Source organism: Myotis davidii, unplaced genomic scaffold (assembly GCF_000327345.1).
Source record: "Myotis davidii unplaced genomic scaffold, ASM32734v1 scaffold194, whole genome shotgun sequence".
Lineage (NCBI taxonomy): Eukaryota > Metazoa > Chordata > Mammalia > Chiroptera > Vespertilionidae > Myotis > Myotis davidii.
Genome location: NW_006286673.1, coordinates 3277989 through 3295212, shown reverse-complemented (window position 1 = coordinate 3295212; position 17224 = coordinate 3277989). Strand labels below are relative to the sequence as shown.

General features: G+C 39.6%; 1 protein-coding gene and 1 pseudogene across 1 annotated transcript in view; one reads left to right on the top strand and one right to left on the bottom strand.

The window, feature by feature from the left end:
• The first annotated feature begins 985 nt into the window (after nt 1–985).
• The window catches only part of WDR37 (WD repeat domain 37), a 65765-nt gene continuing 49526 nt past the window's right edge, over nt 986–17224 (top strand). Inside the window, 5 exon segments of the mRNA XM_006758150.2 lie at nt 986–997; nt 3312–3489; nt 8591–8687; nt 14475–14570; nt 14880–14944. Of these exon segments, the coding sequence (XP_006758213.1) occupies nt 3352–3489; nt 8591–8687; nt 14475–14570; nt 14880–14944 (396 nt within the window). The 5' untranslated portion in view covers nt 986–997; nt 3312–3351.
• Nucleotides 9176–10081, bottom strand: LOC102758630 (annotated as a pseudogene).

Genomic DNA, 17224 nt, shown 5'->3' with positions numbered 1-17224 from the left:
TTAGGCCTGCTCCCCACTGGCAAGTGGACATCCCCCAAGGGCTCCCAGGGTGCCAGAGGGATGTTTGACTGCCATCTTAGGCCCAATCCCCCAGGGAGCAGGCCTAAGCCAACAGGTGGTCATCCCCCAAGGGGTCCCAGACTGCGAGAGGGCACAGGCTGGGCTGAGGGACCCCTCTCCCCCCCGAGTGCACAAATTTTTGTGCACCGGGCCTCTGGTATATATTTTAAAAAAGAAAATGAGTAAAATTTTGGGATTTACGGTTGGTGAAAAGTTCTTAGATCTGACTTTCAAAGTATGATTTATAGAAGAATAATTGGTCAGTTGGATTTCATCAAATTAAAATGTTTTGCTTTGTAAAAAATCATATTAGGATGAAAAAACAGGTTACAGACTGGAGAAACTATTTCCAGTCCACATATTTGACACATAACTTATATGGAGAAAATATAAACAGTTCTAAAATCTTAACAGTAAAGATCCAAACAATCATATTAGGAAAATGGGCAAAAGACATGAAAAGGCATTTTATTGAAGAGGATATACGGATGTCAAAAATAAGCATACAGCCTGCTGGCGTGGCTCAGTGGTTGAGTGTAGACCTATGAACCAGGAAGTCATGATTCAATTCCCAGTCAAGGCATATGTCTGAGTTGCAGGCTCCATCCCCAATGTGGGGTGTGCAGGAGGCAGCCGATCAATGATTCTCTCTCTTCATTAATGTTTTTACCTCTCTCTTCCTTTCCCCTCCTCTCTGAAATCATTAAAAATATGTTTTTTAAAAAATAAGCACACGAAAAGATGTTCAATATCACCTACCACCAGGGAAATGCAAACTAAGACCATGACAAGGTGTTGCACACCTATCAGAACAGCTAAAATTAAAAATAGTGAGATAACCAAATGCTGGTGAGGATGTGGAAGACAGAATCTCTCATACATTGCTGAATTGTATAGAACTATTTATATTAAATGGCCAGTTTTAGAAAATTTAAATGTAGAGAAAGTATTTTAGTGGTTGTCTAGAGTTGGCTGTGGGAGTGACTTACTATATGATATCTGAATTTCATCTCAAGGTTTTTTTTTTTTATTGATGTTTTAGAGAGAGGGGAAGATAGAGAAACATCCATGTGAGAGAATTGATAGTAGCATGAAATGAGTAGGTAGTATTCAGCTGCCTCCTGCACACCCCCTACCAGGGATTGAGCCCACAACCTGGGCATGTGCCCTGACTGGGAATTGAACTACTAATCTTTCTGTGCACAGGACGATGCCCAACCAATTGAGCCACACTATACTGGTCAGGGCTCAATAATGCTTTTTTAAAACTAAATACGCATTTTCTCTCTACCCCAGCAATCTCACATTTGGGCAATCATTCAAAACAAATGGAAACTGGAGTTCACACAAAAACTGGTGTATTATTGTTCATAGTGCTTTGCTTGTAATAGTAAAGATCTGGAAAGAACCAAATTTTTTTGCAATAGGTGAAAGGTTAAATTGTAGTACATCCATACCATGGAATACTATCCAGCCATCAAAAATGGCAGTAATTATTGGTGCGTGCAGCAACTTCGGTGGATCTCAAGGGTATTAAGCTCAAAATCTCAAGGGCACATACTCTTTTCTCACATTTATATAATCTCAAATGATAGAACAAAAGTTGGGAGATGGGTAGCTGTGGGGGAGAGCTCAAGAAAAGGTGGGATACTACAGTCTTTTTAAAAATATATATTTTTATTGATTTCAGAGAGGAAGGGAGAGGGAGAGAGAGAGATAGAAACATCAATGATGAGAGAGAATCATATATCGGCTGCCTCTTGCACGCCCCCAACTGGGGATTGAGCCTGCAACCCGGGCATATGCCCTTGACTGGAATCGAACATGGGACCCTTCAGTCTGCAGTCCAGCGCTCTATTCACTGAGCCAAACTAGCTAAGGCACTACAGTTTTTCTTAAAGTGAAGTGGGACTCTCTCCTTTGCATGTAGTTTGTTTAGTGATGTTTCATATCTCCAAGGCTTACATTTTAACTAAATGTAATCGATGGTGTCAAACATAATGTGTTTACTAAAAAAAAAAAGTGAACTGGGGAATGGAGAGGATCAAAATATACTGTTAGGAGGTGAAGAAGGAAGATACATATATGTATTACTTAAAATTACATGAACTAACATAGATATATTGGGAGAAGGAAGGATCAATACGAGTGAAAAATGCCCAAGATGTGAAACTGCAATTGAGGAAGAAAATGTCATGTGTATGTTAATTAAGGCATGCTGTGAATATGAAATATACATTGAAGTTGAAGCTTACAAACTAGAAATATCTCAGTGGTATTTTTTGCAGTTACGAAAATGAGACTATTTTAGACATATTGGGTTAAATAAATAAATGAAAGTAATTTCACCTGTTTTTACTTTTTTTTTAATGTGGCCACTAGAAAATTTGCAGTAACATGGGTGGCTTGCATTGTATTCCTCTTGACCAGCGGTTTTCCACCTTTTTCATCTCATGGCACATACAAACTAATTACTACAATCCTGCGGCACACCAAAAAAAATAAAATATGTTTCTTGCTGATCTGACAAAATGTAGGTATAATATTGATTCATTCACACCGGATGGCTATTGTGTTGGCTATTGTCATTTTTTAAATTTGACAATCTAAGGAAAAAGAGGTCAGTGCTCCTGACTAAATAGTCTAGTACTGCATCTTTTAAAACTTCTTGTGGCACATGTGTTGAAAATTGCTGCTCTAGAATCTATAGTCAAGGATGGATGGGGAACATCTGACCGTTGGGCCATGTAAGGCCCAAGAAATCATTTGGTCTGGCCCTGCCAAGGCATTAGGGGTTGGTTAATTAAATGTTTGACCAAATATAGAAGGCTAATTTTAAGTTGATAATTTTGTGTGGCCCTTGAATGATGTTATAAATGTCCAAGTGGCCCTTGGCAGGAAAAAGGTTCCCCACCCCTTGTCTAGGACAGGCAGAATTGGTTCCCCTGGGCAGTAGGCTGAGTCTGGGGAAAGCTGGTTAAGGGAGAGTTGTTCTGTATTTTGAAGTCTTTGTTGCTATTGAATTTTTAAAGCATTAATGAAATTTGATAAAAAATTACCTTTTTAACAAAGGCTGTGTGTGGTCTCTACCTTAAAATGTTAATTTGTCATATTCTAAATTACATAGTCAATGTTAACCATAGTAAGGGAATTTGGAATTAAAAGTAGTCATTGTTTTGTTCACTGTTTTTCCTTTATTTCAGTTTGCTGTGATCAGAAATAAAGTACTTGTTTTTCCTGCTTTTGTCTAGCTTATTGCAGGAGTGACCAGGATATCACCTTATAGAAGTAATGCCCACAGAAAGCGGGAGCTGTTCAACTGCTCGCCAAGCAAAACAGAAACGCAAATCTCATAGCCTTTCTATACGAAGAACTAACAGCTCTGAACAGGAGAGGACGGGTTTGCCAAGAGAAATGTTAGAAGGACAAGTAAGTTAGTGCTGAGCATGTTTGTAATGTTCCAGAAATAGCCAAATATACACAGGTCTCTAAAGTAGAGAAAAACTGTGAGTTACCAAAAACAAAACAAACCTAACTTCCCCTCCCTTAAATAAAACTACTGTCAAATACAATAGCCTACACAGTGACAGGATTCAATTCCAAGGTTAATGTTTTTTGTTTTTTAAAAAAAATATATTTTTATTGATTTCAGAGAGGAAGGGAGAGGAGAGAGAGAGAGAGAGAGAGAGAGAGAGAGAGAGAGAGAGAGAGAGAGAGAGAGAGAGAGAGAGAGAGAGAGAGAGAGAGAGAGAGAGAGAGAGAGAGAGAGAGAGAGAGAGAGAGAAAGAGAGAGAGAGAAAGAGAGAAACATCAATGATAAGGGAGAATCATTGATCGGTTGCCTTCTTCCCACTCCCTACTGGGGATCGAGCCTGCAACCTGGGCATTTACCCTGACCAGAATGGAACCCAGGACACTTCAGTCCACAGGCTGATGCTCAGTCCACTGAGCCAAACAAGCAAGGGCCCCAGGTTAATGTTTTTACAATATATAATATTAAAAAAAAAGTGGGTGTGACACTTTGGGTCAGTTTTTCTTCTTTGTGCTATTTTATAGTACAGTTTTTATTCTACAGTGCAGTTTTAATTGTCTAATAGTCTCAAGAAAAGGAGAATCAGGTATTATTTCAGTGATCTTTCTGTTCTCTGGAGAGTTTCTGGAGTCAGATCTTTCAGTATGTTTTCTTGGCTTTATCCTGAATTTTCTGTAGTGAGTATATTTATTTATTTGATGTCCCTTTTATTCAGACGAACTAATATTTTATTGATAAGGCTAAGTTTTCTTACACTTTTTCTAGTTCCTTTATTATGAAAATGTGTTAGTTTTTAAAGGACATTGTGAAACCTAAAAGCATATTTGATAATAAAATAGATTATAATTATATATACTACATATTGATAATAGTATATGTAAGCATGTATAGAAGCATACATACATACAGTTTTATGACTGTCCCTTCATAATTATAACGAATTCAACAGCCATAATATAACAGGAAAATAAGGCTGAAATAGGAGAAATTGGCTCATTGGAATGTTGGATCTTATTAGAACCGTGCCTGGGGCTCTGATTTCTGGGCCACCAGGATGCAACTTCTAGGAGGGCAGCAGTACACACTCAGAACCTAGTGCAATTGCTTGGCACGTAGTAAATATTTAGTTAGAACCCTGTTAATATGTATTGAATAGATGAATAAATGAACAAATATGTGGTTCTGCTTTCTAAAAGAAACTGTATTTTACCAGTATTGGAAATAAAAACCATAGACTTTAAGGAGCCTCCAAAATAGGTTTGATATTTTTAGTGTGTTAGTGAACTTGAGTGGCCATAACAAAGTACCACACAGACTGAGTGGACTTAATAGAACTTTATTCTCCCTCAGTCTTGGAGGCTGAAAGTTGGAGATCAAGGTGTGGGCAGTTTCTCCTGAAGCCTCTCTCCTTGGCTTATAGATGGTTGTTTCCTACTTGTGTCTTCACATGGTTGTCCATCTGTGTGTGTCTGTGTTTTCATCTCCCCTTCTGATAATGGCACCAGTCAGATTGGATTAGGGCCAACCCCAGTGACCCCATTTTGCCTCAATCACTGTAGCTCTGAATAAAGTCATATTCTGAGATGCGGGAGGGTCAGTACTTCCACATATGAGTTTGGGGGGAAACACAGCCCATAACTCTTAGGAAAGAGTTTGAACCAGAGCTGTGCAGTGGACCTTCTATGATGGAATGTTCTAGATCTTTGCTATCAGATATGGGAGCCACAAGCCTCAGGTGTCTCCTGTGACTGAGGAATTTAAAAGATTTTAATTAACTTACATTTAAATAGTCAAATGGAGCTACTGGGGATCAAACCCGTAAACTTAAATATGTGCCCTGAACGGGAATCAAACCTTTGACCTTTCAGTATATGGACGATGCTCCAACTAACTGAGCCACATTGGCCATGACTAAGATATATCTTTTTAATTGTTAATTTATTTATATTTCTAGCAGTGAAAAATTCTATAACCTTTGCTAGCATTTCCTAGCATGAACTGCTGTATGAGGTACGTGTGTTCTCTTGGCCTTCTGAGGGCCTGCCCTCCATTGTGATGTAGCACCATGGGTAATTTCATCTCAGGGTAACCTTTTGTGAGGGCCATTCAGAGCCCTCCAAGTTGCACAGCCTAGCATTGCTCTCGGTCCTCATCGTGGTGTCTCCGGTGGTCCTTGGATGGTGCTTACCTGTCAGTGAGTCCAGTGTCCTGAAAGGCTGGTGTGAGGTGCTTTGCCTGCTTCAGCAGCTTGATTCTACCAGTGGGTTTGAGTTGAATAGTAGGTCATCATTCTCTAGAGGAGGTTACGGCCATGCTCTTTGAGTTTGTTGGGGAGCACTATCAATAGTGAAGATTAGTGTGAAGAAGCTAAAGTCAGTTACTTCTTAGATTCATGAGTCGGAAGTAGTTTAGGAAGCAGTGCTTAGCTCAGGGATGGGAAGTCTGTAGTTGCACAGGGCTACTGAATCTCTGTGCGCATGGAGCATTGAGGGTCATCTTTTACCCAGGCACATGCTGCTGTGGTAAAATGTAATTCCCTTTACAAGCTTTACTGAATCCATAGTAGTTTTTCTGTTAGAGTTTTCTCAAGTGATACCATAAGTTACATTCCTCAGTTCAGGGTCTGTGAAGTCAAGTGGCACTAGGAGAGCTGTTAGGAAAGCTCAGGAGGAGCTCTATCAGGCCACTTGCCCTCCAGTGGAAAAGTTCTCATTTCACTGCACGTTGCTTCTTGATTGTCTTTATTTTATCAAGTGACATTAACACTGACACCTTAGTTTTATCTCCATTACAATTACTTTTTTTTTAGAGGAATTCTTTTTTTTAAAAAATATATTTTATTGATTTTTTACAGAGAGGAAGGGAGAGAGATAGAGAGCTAGAAACATCGATGAGAGAGAAACATCGATCAGCTGCCTCCCGCACATCTCCTACTGGGGATGTGCCTGCAACCCAGGTACATGCCCTTGGCCGGAATCGAACCTGGGACCTTTCAGTCCGCAGGCCGATGCTCTATCCACTGAGCCAAACCAGTTTCGGCTACAGTTACATTTTAAGAGGCGTTTACTATTTAAGTAAATGTAACATTTCAGTGGCTGAATCAGGATCTTAAACATTGTGGGTGTAGGTGAGTTGGAATTGATAGACATGAGAGGAGATTGGGCCTTGGAGGTCAGAAAAGCTTCCAAGTGACACTCTGAGGAGGGCTAACTGAATGAGGGGTTCTGTGGGAACATGGCACGGAGAGGGAAGAGACTAGGCAAGGGCCATGAGGCGGGGCAGACTGTGTGTTAAACATTAATTGTGCTGGTTTAGTTTAGTTTATTTTTCATTCTTACTTTAAGTTTTTATTTCTTTTTTTTCATGTTTTTTTAATTGGTATTTTATTATTTTTTAAAAAAATATATTTTATTGATTTTTTACAGAGAGGAAGGGAGAGGGTTAGAGAGTTAGAAACATCAATGAGAGAGAAACATTGATCAGCTGCCTCCTGCACACTCCCTACTGGGTAGGTGCTTGCAACCAAGGTACATGCCCTTGACCAGAATTGAACCTGGGACCCTTGAGTCTGCAGGCCAATGCTCTATCCACTGAGCCAAACCAGTTAGGGTTTTAATTGGTATTTTAGAGGGGTATTGAGAGAGGCTACATGAACCAGTTCTATCAGATTCAGTTTGTAAACAAGGCTTCACATATATTTTCAGGTAGCTTGTAAAATTTACTTGAGCATTCTGTGATTACTTAAAAACATACTGCTAAAATGCTCATGTCATTAGAGATCATTTTGCCCAAAATTCTTGTCTTCCTAAGAAGTTAATCTGAAGGAATTTAATCAATGTTATATATATTTGCAACTCACTAAACATCAAAAAGTTTGTTCTGCATATAAATTTGAAAAGCTATTTAGAAAATTACTGTCAGCATTTACAGTATTAAAACATTTTTAAAGAAATACTAAGAATTTTGTTTAAGAATACTCTTAAGTGCTGGGAAGAGGGGGTCACTCAGAAGATACTCTACAATATAGGCCATGTCCTTAGGAAATTAGAAGAGAATGTAGACTGTGTCATTCTCCCTGTTATTAACAGTGTCTGGAAGGTAAATGCTTGTGAACACAGTTGGTGCCTAAGGCACTGCTTACTCATTACCATACCTAAAAATTTAGCTGAGCTGTTGCTTTTTCCCACTGACTTCCCATGAGGTTTAGACAGAACTGAAGGTGTGCAGAGCATGTGCTGAGGCACGCAGGTACAAGGAGCTAACTGGGAACTTACATGGTAATGTTTTCATTTAACTGATACAAATTTTGCTTTTATAGGTGAAATTTTTCTTTTTTCTCTCCTCATGATAATCTTTTAGGTATTACATAGAGTTACAGTGGACATGAGGATTCTATAAGGCACAATTTCTATTAATATGTAACTTATTAAAATTAATTTATAATACCACATGATAGAATTTAAAGGCTATTTATAATGTAATTTAAAAAATCCTCACCCAAAGATATAGTCATTGATTTTATAGAGACAGAAGAGAGAGAGAGAAACATGGGTCAGTTACCTTCCATATGCTCCCTGTAACCTAGGAATGTGCCCTGACCGGGAAGCAAATCCATGACCTTTTGGTGTACTGGACAGTGCTCCAACCAACTGAGCCACACCGGCCAGGGCATAATATAATTTTATTTGTGAGAACTGCATGCCTTCTCTACAAATTTGGAATTTTTGAAATAAGGTAGGCTTATTTCCTCCCTTGTAAAAAAAACTATTGTGTTGTTTCGAAGAAGTGCTTATTCTTGAATCCCATATTGATTTTAGTTTTATCTATAGAAATTTGAGACTTTAAGTTCTGTAAGCATTTTATGTATAAGAAATAAAACATCTAAAGATATAAAAGCTTAAGATACAAGATAATTCACTTTGGAAAAAATATATTGGTACTTGGTATCAGAGTTTCTCATTCATTATGCATTTTAAACAAAATCTTCTTTTTCTACAGGATTCTAAACTGCCTTCCTCAGTTCGCAGCACACTTTTGGAACTGTTTGGTCAAATAGAAAGAGAATTTGAAAACCTTTATATTGAAAATTTAGAATGTGAGTATTTCCTGTCTTAATATACTTTTATAACTTTTCACTTAAAAATTTTTGAGAGTCAAATTTGTGGGTGGACATTCACTACTGCATTTGTTTTCTTTTCTGCTGCCATAGTAAGATTAGTGGCTTTAAATAACACAATTTATTATCTTAAAGCTCTGCAGACTAAAATCAGGTGTGGGCAGAGCTGTGTTCCTTCTGGAGGCATGAAAAGGAATCTTCTCCTCCTGTTTGGTTTGTGGCAGATTTCATTTACTTGGAGTGATTTATATATTTTTAAAAATATATATGTTTATTGATTTCAGAGAGGAAGGAAGAGGGAGAGAGAGATAGAAATATCAATGATGAGAGAGAACCATTGACTAGCTGCCTTCTGCACGCCCCCTACTGGGGATCGAGCCCACAACCTGGACATGTGCCCTTGACCAGAATTGAACCTGGGACCCTTCAGTTTGCAGGCTGATGCTCTATCCATTGAGCAAAACCGGCTAGGGCTCTTTGCCAGTCTTATAGCTGAGTATCTTGTTCCAGTCAGTTTTGGTGTGGGTAACTGGAAGCTGCCGGCACAAGGCCTTGAATTGGGTGTCTGGCATTGTTTGATGGTTTTCACTAATTGCTGTCTGATACTCATTTTCTGCATGCTCTGTGATTTTAATAAACTCCTTGGTAGTTTGGACTTCATTTGAAGCAGTTAGTGAATCCTGTACATCTTTATGACTAATCAATTGAACACTGCCATCTTCATAATAAATCTAAATCTTAAGTACTCCAACTTCCTGGGCTTTAGGTAGTAATATTGTGATATTCATTGTGATATTCAATGACCATTCCAGAAGTTTTTAGGCTGAAACTGGTGGCTTTCAATACATGCAATAATGGTCTGTTGCCCGTCTATAGTTTTAACATAAACAGCACAGAAATCATTGAAATAGTGATCTTTCACATAGGCCCTTAAAGTGCTGTCACAGGATTCTCTCCAAGACTTGAGACTTCCATCTACTTCCTCTGGCTGGGAGTAACTTGCTTCTTTCTGTAACTGATTAAACTTAAAGGAAATTTTGTTTCTTGGATCGAAAAATCTGCTATTATCCAGGTCACTGTGTTTTGTAATTGAGACTTGATCTTCATATCCTATCTTTATAGGTGTGAACTGATCCATATTATACTGAGCAAATGCTTGTGCTGCCCCTTCCTCAAGGAAATTGTCATTCATTATTAAGGAGTAGCTGGACATTATTGAATGCTTCATTAATTCCTCTGGGGGGTATATGAGTGATCAATTTAGCAGCTGTATGTACCTTCTCATTTGACACCTGATCCTCGAAGTCGGCCATCTTGTCTTTAGGTGTGTTTTTTAAAAATATATTTTATTGATTTTTTTTACAGAGAGGAAGGGAGAGGGTTAGAGAGCTAGAAACATCGATGAGAGAGAAACATTGATCAGCTGCCTCTTGCGCACCCCCTACTGGGGATGTGCCTGCAACCAAGGTACATGCCCTTGACCGGAATCGAACCTGAGACCCTTCAGTCTGCAGGCCAACACTCTATCCACTGAGACAAACTGGTGAGGGCTAGGTGTTTTTTTAAAAATCCTCACCCAAGGGCAGTCTTTGATTTTATTTATTTATTTATTTTTTTAGAGAGAGGAAGGGAAGGAAGGAAGGGGGGGTAAGAGAAAGAGAGAAACATTGATGTGAGAGAGATACATTAATTGATTTGGTTGCTTCCTGCACATGCCCTGACTGGGGTTGGGAATGAACCTGCAACCCAGGTATGTGCCTTTGACCAGAATCGAACCCAAGACCCTCATGGTTAGAGCAGGCTGACGTTCTAACCACTGAATCAAGCCAGCCAGGGCTTGTCTTTAGCTTTTTCTTTTTAAACTCTTCCTTGTTGAAAGTTTTACGTGATTCTCTTTCCCCCCATTGATCTCTTCTCACTCACTCGCCCCCCATCACAGACCCTCACCGCCCTACTGTCTGTGTCCATTGGTTATGCTTATATGCATTGCATACAAGTCCTTTGGTTGATCTCTTCCCCTCCAAACCCCTTCCCTGCCCTCCCTCTGAGGTTTGATGATCTGTTTGATGCTTCTGTGTGTCTGGATCTATTTTTGTTCATCAGTTTATTTGTTCATTATATTCCACAAATGAGTGAGATAATCTGATATTTAGCTTTCTTGGACTGGCTTATTTCACTTTCCGTATTTGCCGGCGTATAAGACGATTTTTTGGCCCTGAAAAATATGCCTCCAAGTGGGGGGTCGTCTTATACGCCAGGTACACTTCAGATAGACTGCCCATAGTGCTTGCCCCGTGCCATAGTGGCCTCCCGATGACCGCCCACTTCATTCCACATACCGTTCAGGCATCAGCAGCGCTGCTGGGTGTATGCTCGGCTGTTATGCGATTTTGCTGTTATGCGATTTTACCACACTCGCAAAATCGCACACAGCCGACCATACACCCAGTATGATAGCGCAAAATCACGAATCGCGATACCATACTGGGTGTATGGTTGGCTGTGTGCGATTTTGCGAGTGTGGTAAATTCGGGTTACCGTATATTTCTTTACATATGCATTGAAGATTCGCGATTTTGCGCTATCATGGTGCCTGTTAGAATGTTGAAGAGCTCGCACTTGCGCACTAGTGAGGTCCCAGGGAGATGCTGATGCAAGGGTGGACCAGACTGCTATAGTGACAGGGCGGGCAAACAGGGAGCAGGGACCAATCAAATCAGGCTTTGTATACAGCCAACAGCCAACCACAATACTGCCCCATTGTACAGTACAGCATACCCTACTCCCCAGTATCTTGTGTCCATTGGTTATGGCTTATATGCATGCGTATAAGTCCTTTGGTTGATCTCTTACCCCATTCCCCTCCAAACCTCCCCAGTCTTCCCACTGTAGTTTATCAGTCTGTTCGATGCTACTCTGCCTCTGTATTTATTTTTGTTCATCAGTTTATAATGGTCTTTATTATCCATAAATGAGTGAGATCATGTGGTATTTTTCTTTCATTGACTGGCTTATTTTGCTTAGGATAATGCTCTCCAGTTCCATCCATGCTGTTGCAAATGGTAAGAATTCCTTCTTTTTTACAGCAGCATAGTATTCCATTGTGCAGATGTGCCAAAGTTTTCTAATTCACTCGTCTGCTGATAGGCACTTAGGCTTTTTGCAAGTCTTCCCCATTGTAAATTGTGCTGCTATGAACATAGGGATGCATATATTCTTTCTCTTGTCTTTAGTTTTTTTAAACAATTTTATTTATCTGAAACTAATATAAAATACTGTATGTAAACTAATTGAAAAAACACTAAAAACATTTTTTTTTTAGAAGCAATTTCTTTATTTCCTTAAAGTAGTGATTTTCAACCATTTTCATCTTATGGCACATGTAAACTAATTACTAAATGCTGTGGCACACCAAAAAATATATTTTTTGCCAATCTGATCAAATAAATAGGTACAATTTTGATTCATTCACACCAGATGGCTATTGTTGTGTTGGCTGTTATTTTTTTTATGTGACAATTTAAGGGAAAAGAGGTCAGTGCCCCTGACTAAATAGTCAGGTATTGCATATTTTAAAAATTCTTGTGGCACACCAGTGTGCCTGATGTGACATACCAGTTGAAAATTGCTGCCTTGAAGAATCAATTAGTGTAAAAGGAAACATATCTGTAATTATTCCTCCTGTTGATCCATCCCTCTGTGCAAAGGAAAACATTTGCTGCATTTTTTGCTTTTAGTTTTTCTAGTAATTATTTTATAAACTATTTGTTTTTGCTCTGTCAACTTTAGTTCACATGAAGTCATACTTTGTAAAATGTTAGGAAATGATGTGTCTTTTACCCCTCACTGTTCTATTACTTTCCAGTTTTTGTTATTTTCCAGGGTTTGTGATTATAAAATTTTTAACCATAATCAGGTCTTTCATCCCTTATAAATTGATTCTAGAAATTGAATACTAATAAACAGCTTTTGTATTATTAGAGTATGTTTACTCTAGAACTAAGTGGTGTGGTTGGGTCAGTAGTGAAGAGAGTATAATCCTATGTCATTTAAACTTTGCTATTAGAAGATTTAATGTTTTGATAATTGGATTTTCCTTGTAAAGCCATCTTGAAAATTTATAGAGGAAGAAATTATTTCAACATTTTATAAAATAAAATTAGGTATGTGTACTGCATCTGATTTTAAGCATTTTTTTAAGTACCACAGTTTGTATGGACTCAGGTATTGTTGAATTTCCATTGTGATTTAAGGCCTTGTGTTTTATGAATTTGTACAGTCTTTCAAGAAAAACTGTAGGATTTACAGATGACTAATTTTGGAGGGTCAGTGGCTTCCTCTTGCCTGTGAGATAGAGTTGAAATTGCTCAAACTGAATTTGTTCAGAGCCTTTTGCGCTTGGCCTTGTTTGTAGTTGATCTCATTTGCACTTTCACCCAGACACTTGGCCTCACACTAGTCTGAACTGATCTTGTCCAGGCCTGGGAGGCAGCATGGCAGGGTCATCGCCTTAGTGCTGGGTGGATTTGTGGCCAGACAGGGACCAGCTGCAAGGCTATAGTAGGTTGTGTCCTTGGATAAGTCCCTTCTCCCACTGGTCTCTTTTCTCATCTGCATAGTGTGGAAACCGGGATAATAGCATCTGTCCATAGCACAGCCGCGTCTGCTTCCTCCCTGCAGTGTCTCCGCTCCTTCTCTTCTTCAGAGCTGATGTCCTTCCTCTTTATTCTCCTCTTCTGTTCCCATACACCTCTACTTCTATTTATTTTTCATAACTTCAGTTTTTAATCTTCCTTATATATAATCCTCACTTGGTACTCTATAGTGTCATGCAACAATGATTATGTTTTTTTATTTTATGTTTTTTCCCCTTGATTTCAGTGCTCAGCTAGGCTGTAATATTACATTTAGTTTTGGACAATATCAGGATAATGTTTTTAAATATATAGAATAAAATACAAAGGAAAAGATTATATTGATATCCAAGAGCTCTGCTTGATGAGAACCTTTGTTTTTTTTAAATATATTTTTTATTGATTAAGATATTACATCTGTGTTCTTATCCCCACGTTATTCCCTACCCCTCCGCTCCCCACTCATGCACTCACCCCCCCGCTCCCACCTCTCTTCTTGGCGCCTCTCCTACTCGGTCTCAATGCGCTTTTTTCTTTCCTTCTAGTTGTAGAACTTCCACTTGATCAGCTTTCCCGTGGTTCTGGATGATAGCTGTTTTGTCTTATAGTTGTGGTTTTAATGTTGTTGTGGGGGGCAGCACGTACAGGTTTTACCTTGTGCCGCCATCTTGGTTCCTACCTTGATGAGAACCTTGATAGCATCCTGTCTTACCTGAATAGGAAGAGCATAGGAGTTTCTATTTTTGGAATCATGTCTTAAATTTTTTAAGAACTCTATAAGTTATGATTTTGTTTACAGGATATCATTCTGGTCTTTGTTTAGACAATACCAATATATAACATTTTTATATGCTTAAGGTTTGGAAGTAGTCAATATATGTCAACAAAAAGTACACATTTTTAACTTTTTTCGTTTTTTAAACAACATTTTAAAAAAATTGATTTCAGAGAGGAAAGGAGAGAGAGAGAGTGAATCATTGATCATCAGCTGCCTCCTGCATGTCCCCTCACCATGTGCCCTTGGCCAGAATTGAACCCAGGACCCTTCAGTCTGCAGGCTGATGGCTCTATCCAGTGAGCCAAACCAGCTAGGGACACATTTTAACTTCAAAAAATTTTTTTTTGTTTCCAGTGCGTAGAGAAATTGAGACTCTTAATGAGCGTTTAGCTGCTGAAGGACAAGTAATCGATGGGGCAGAACTGAGTAAGGGCCAACTGAAAACTAAAGGTAAGGGGAGTATTTGTGAATGGTGCCCTGCAGATTATATGGGGGGGAATTTGGAATTTAATGTAGACATGATTCATTGATTTTTGTGATCACCAATACTTGAGTCTATAATTTAGGTGTAGGCACAGAGTGAAGAAGGAATTGCCCGTTGCCCCCATGTCCATATGGACAGACAAACCCTCCCAATTGCACTGTCTTCCCATGTGAAATGGACAATCCCATTAATGATTGCAGTGATATCCCAGCTCTGAAAGTTGGTGGCTCCTTAGTTGCATGGCTGTATTGATTGTCGATTCTCTGTCTCTGCAGCCAGTCACAGTACCAGCCAGCTTTCTCAGAAGCTGAAGACCACTTACAAGGCCTCCACCAGTAAGGTATGCAAGGCGCTGGCTCGTGGGCCAGCCATGTGGTACTTAAGGTGGGCATATGTATACTCTAAGTTGCATATTTTTAATGAGATATGTCTGATAGAAAAAGATAAACTTCTGGTGTTAAATCAGTTTTTAGAAGAATAGATTTATTAAATGGCCACAGTGTATTGACACCTAGATACTAATACTTGTTGAGGTGAATATATTATGCATGAGTAAATTTGTGTTTTTTTTGAGGAAAAACATATTTTGTATTATTTGGCTTGATACAGAGACTTTGAATTTGGAGAAAACTAATATATGGATATAAAGCAATGAAAATTACATTCTGAACTATAGTTAAGTTTTAGTTCAATTTCTGTAATTTTCCAAGTATGATCAGGAAGTGAAGGTCTGTCTCCAAGGCAATTTTTTTTTTGGTGTGTGTTTTGCTTTTTCTTAAATTATCTTGTTCTAATCTTCTTAAAGTGGCAGGATTTAATTGCTTGGAAATATCTATGAGGAATTACTATTATGAAGTAATATTAAATATAAAATAAAATATTTACTAATATTAAATAGTAAATATAAAATAATTACCTAATCTTAACAAATGTACACTTTTTTTCTAAACCTGAAGGAAAGTTCAAATTTGTGGTGAGTCTGCTATCCTCCTATATAATAAAAGAGAAATATGTAAATTGACTGTCCCTCCGCTATGCTTACCAGCCAATCGGGAGTGAGTATGCAAATCACCCTGACAAAGATGGTGGGTTAATTTGCATACACAGGGGTCAGGCGGAGAGCAGAGTGGGAGAGCTGGCAGCTTGGGGGGACGTTGCTCCCTCGGTTGCTCCCCCAAGCCACCAGGCGGAGAGCAGAGCAGGAGAGCCTGCAGAGAGTGGAGCAGCTTGGGGAACTTGGCTCCCCAAGCCGCCAGATGGAGAGCAGAGAGGGAGAGCTGGCGGCTTGGAGGACTTGGCAGAGTGGGAGGGGATGGGACAGAGAAAGAGCAGGAAGGGAAAACCAAGAGCACGGGGAGCAACAGGAATTCTGAGAATAGTAGTTCTGGAGGCAGCCCCAGGACCATAAGTGGAAGCCCAGAGTGTGGGGAGCACCAGGAATGCTGGGAATCGTAGTTCTGGTGGCAGACGGATCTCCTAGACCAGGGGTCCTTAAACTGCGGCCCGCGGGCCACATGCGGCCCGCCGAAAACATTTGTTTTTTTACTTCAAAATAAGATATGTGTAGTGTGCATAGGAATTTGTTCATAGTTTTTTTTTAAACCTATAGTCCAGCCCTCCAACGTGCTGAGGGACAGTGATTATTCTGTGAGCAACAAACCAAACTGGGTTGGCGGGGTCTCAGACAATTTGATCATATGATTGCAAAGACAGAAACTCCTAGATTGGAGAGGGCTCTCCTGAGGGCTCCCAGATTGGAGAGGGTACAGGTCAGGCTGAGGGACCCACCCCCAGTGCATGAATCTTTGTGCACTGGGCCCCTAGTAAAGACAAAAATAGTTATTGTTAGCTATTGTTTTTCCAGTTTGTTTCCTGAGCTTAAAGTTACTTCCCTTAACATCCAAAGTGAGATTAACTGCAATTAATGTTGCAGACTTGGTCTTTCTGCTCACTTGGAAGTCTTTGGAAATTCTTAGTTAAAATCATGCCTGTCTCTCTCTCTCTCTCTTTTTCATCCTCACCTGAAGATATCAATTTTTTTCCATTGATTTTCTGAGAGAGGGAAAGACAGAGAGAAACACCGATGCAAGAGAAACACATCGATTGGTTGCCTCCTGCACAAGCCTTGACCACGGCTCAGGCTGGGGAGGAGCCTGCAACCAAGTACATTCCCTTGACTAGAATTGAACCCGGGACCCTTTGGTTTGTAGACCTACACTCTGTCCACTGAGCCAAACTGGCGAGGGCTGTTTTTTTTTTTCAATAACTTTGGAATGTAAATGGTTAAATTTTTTTTGGATGTATTTAGCTTAAACTTAACCAGACTTTAAGTTTTTAATAAATCAATGTTAAACTTTTTTCAAATGCAGTGAGGTTATGTTCTTCCTCATTTAACTTCTTATTATAGTACTAGAGGCTCAGTACACAAATTCATGCACAGGTGGGGTCTCTCAGCTTGGCCAGCGATTGGGGCTGGCTGGCCAGGGGTGGGGCTGGAGGTTGGCTGGCTGGCCAGGGGGGGGGCCGGAGGTTGGTGGCCGGCCGGAACACACTGACCACCAGGAGGCAGCTCCTGTGTTGAACGTCTGTCCCCTCGTGGTCAGTGTGTATCACAGCAACT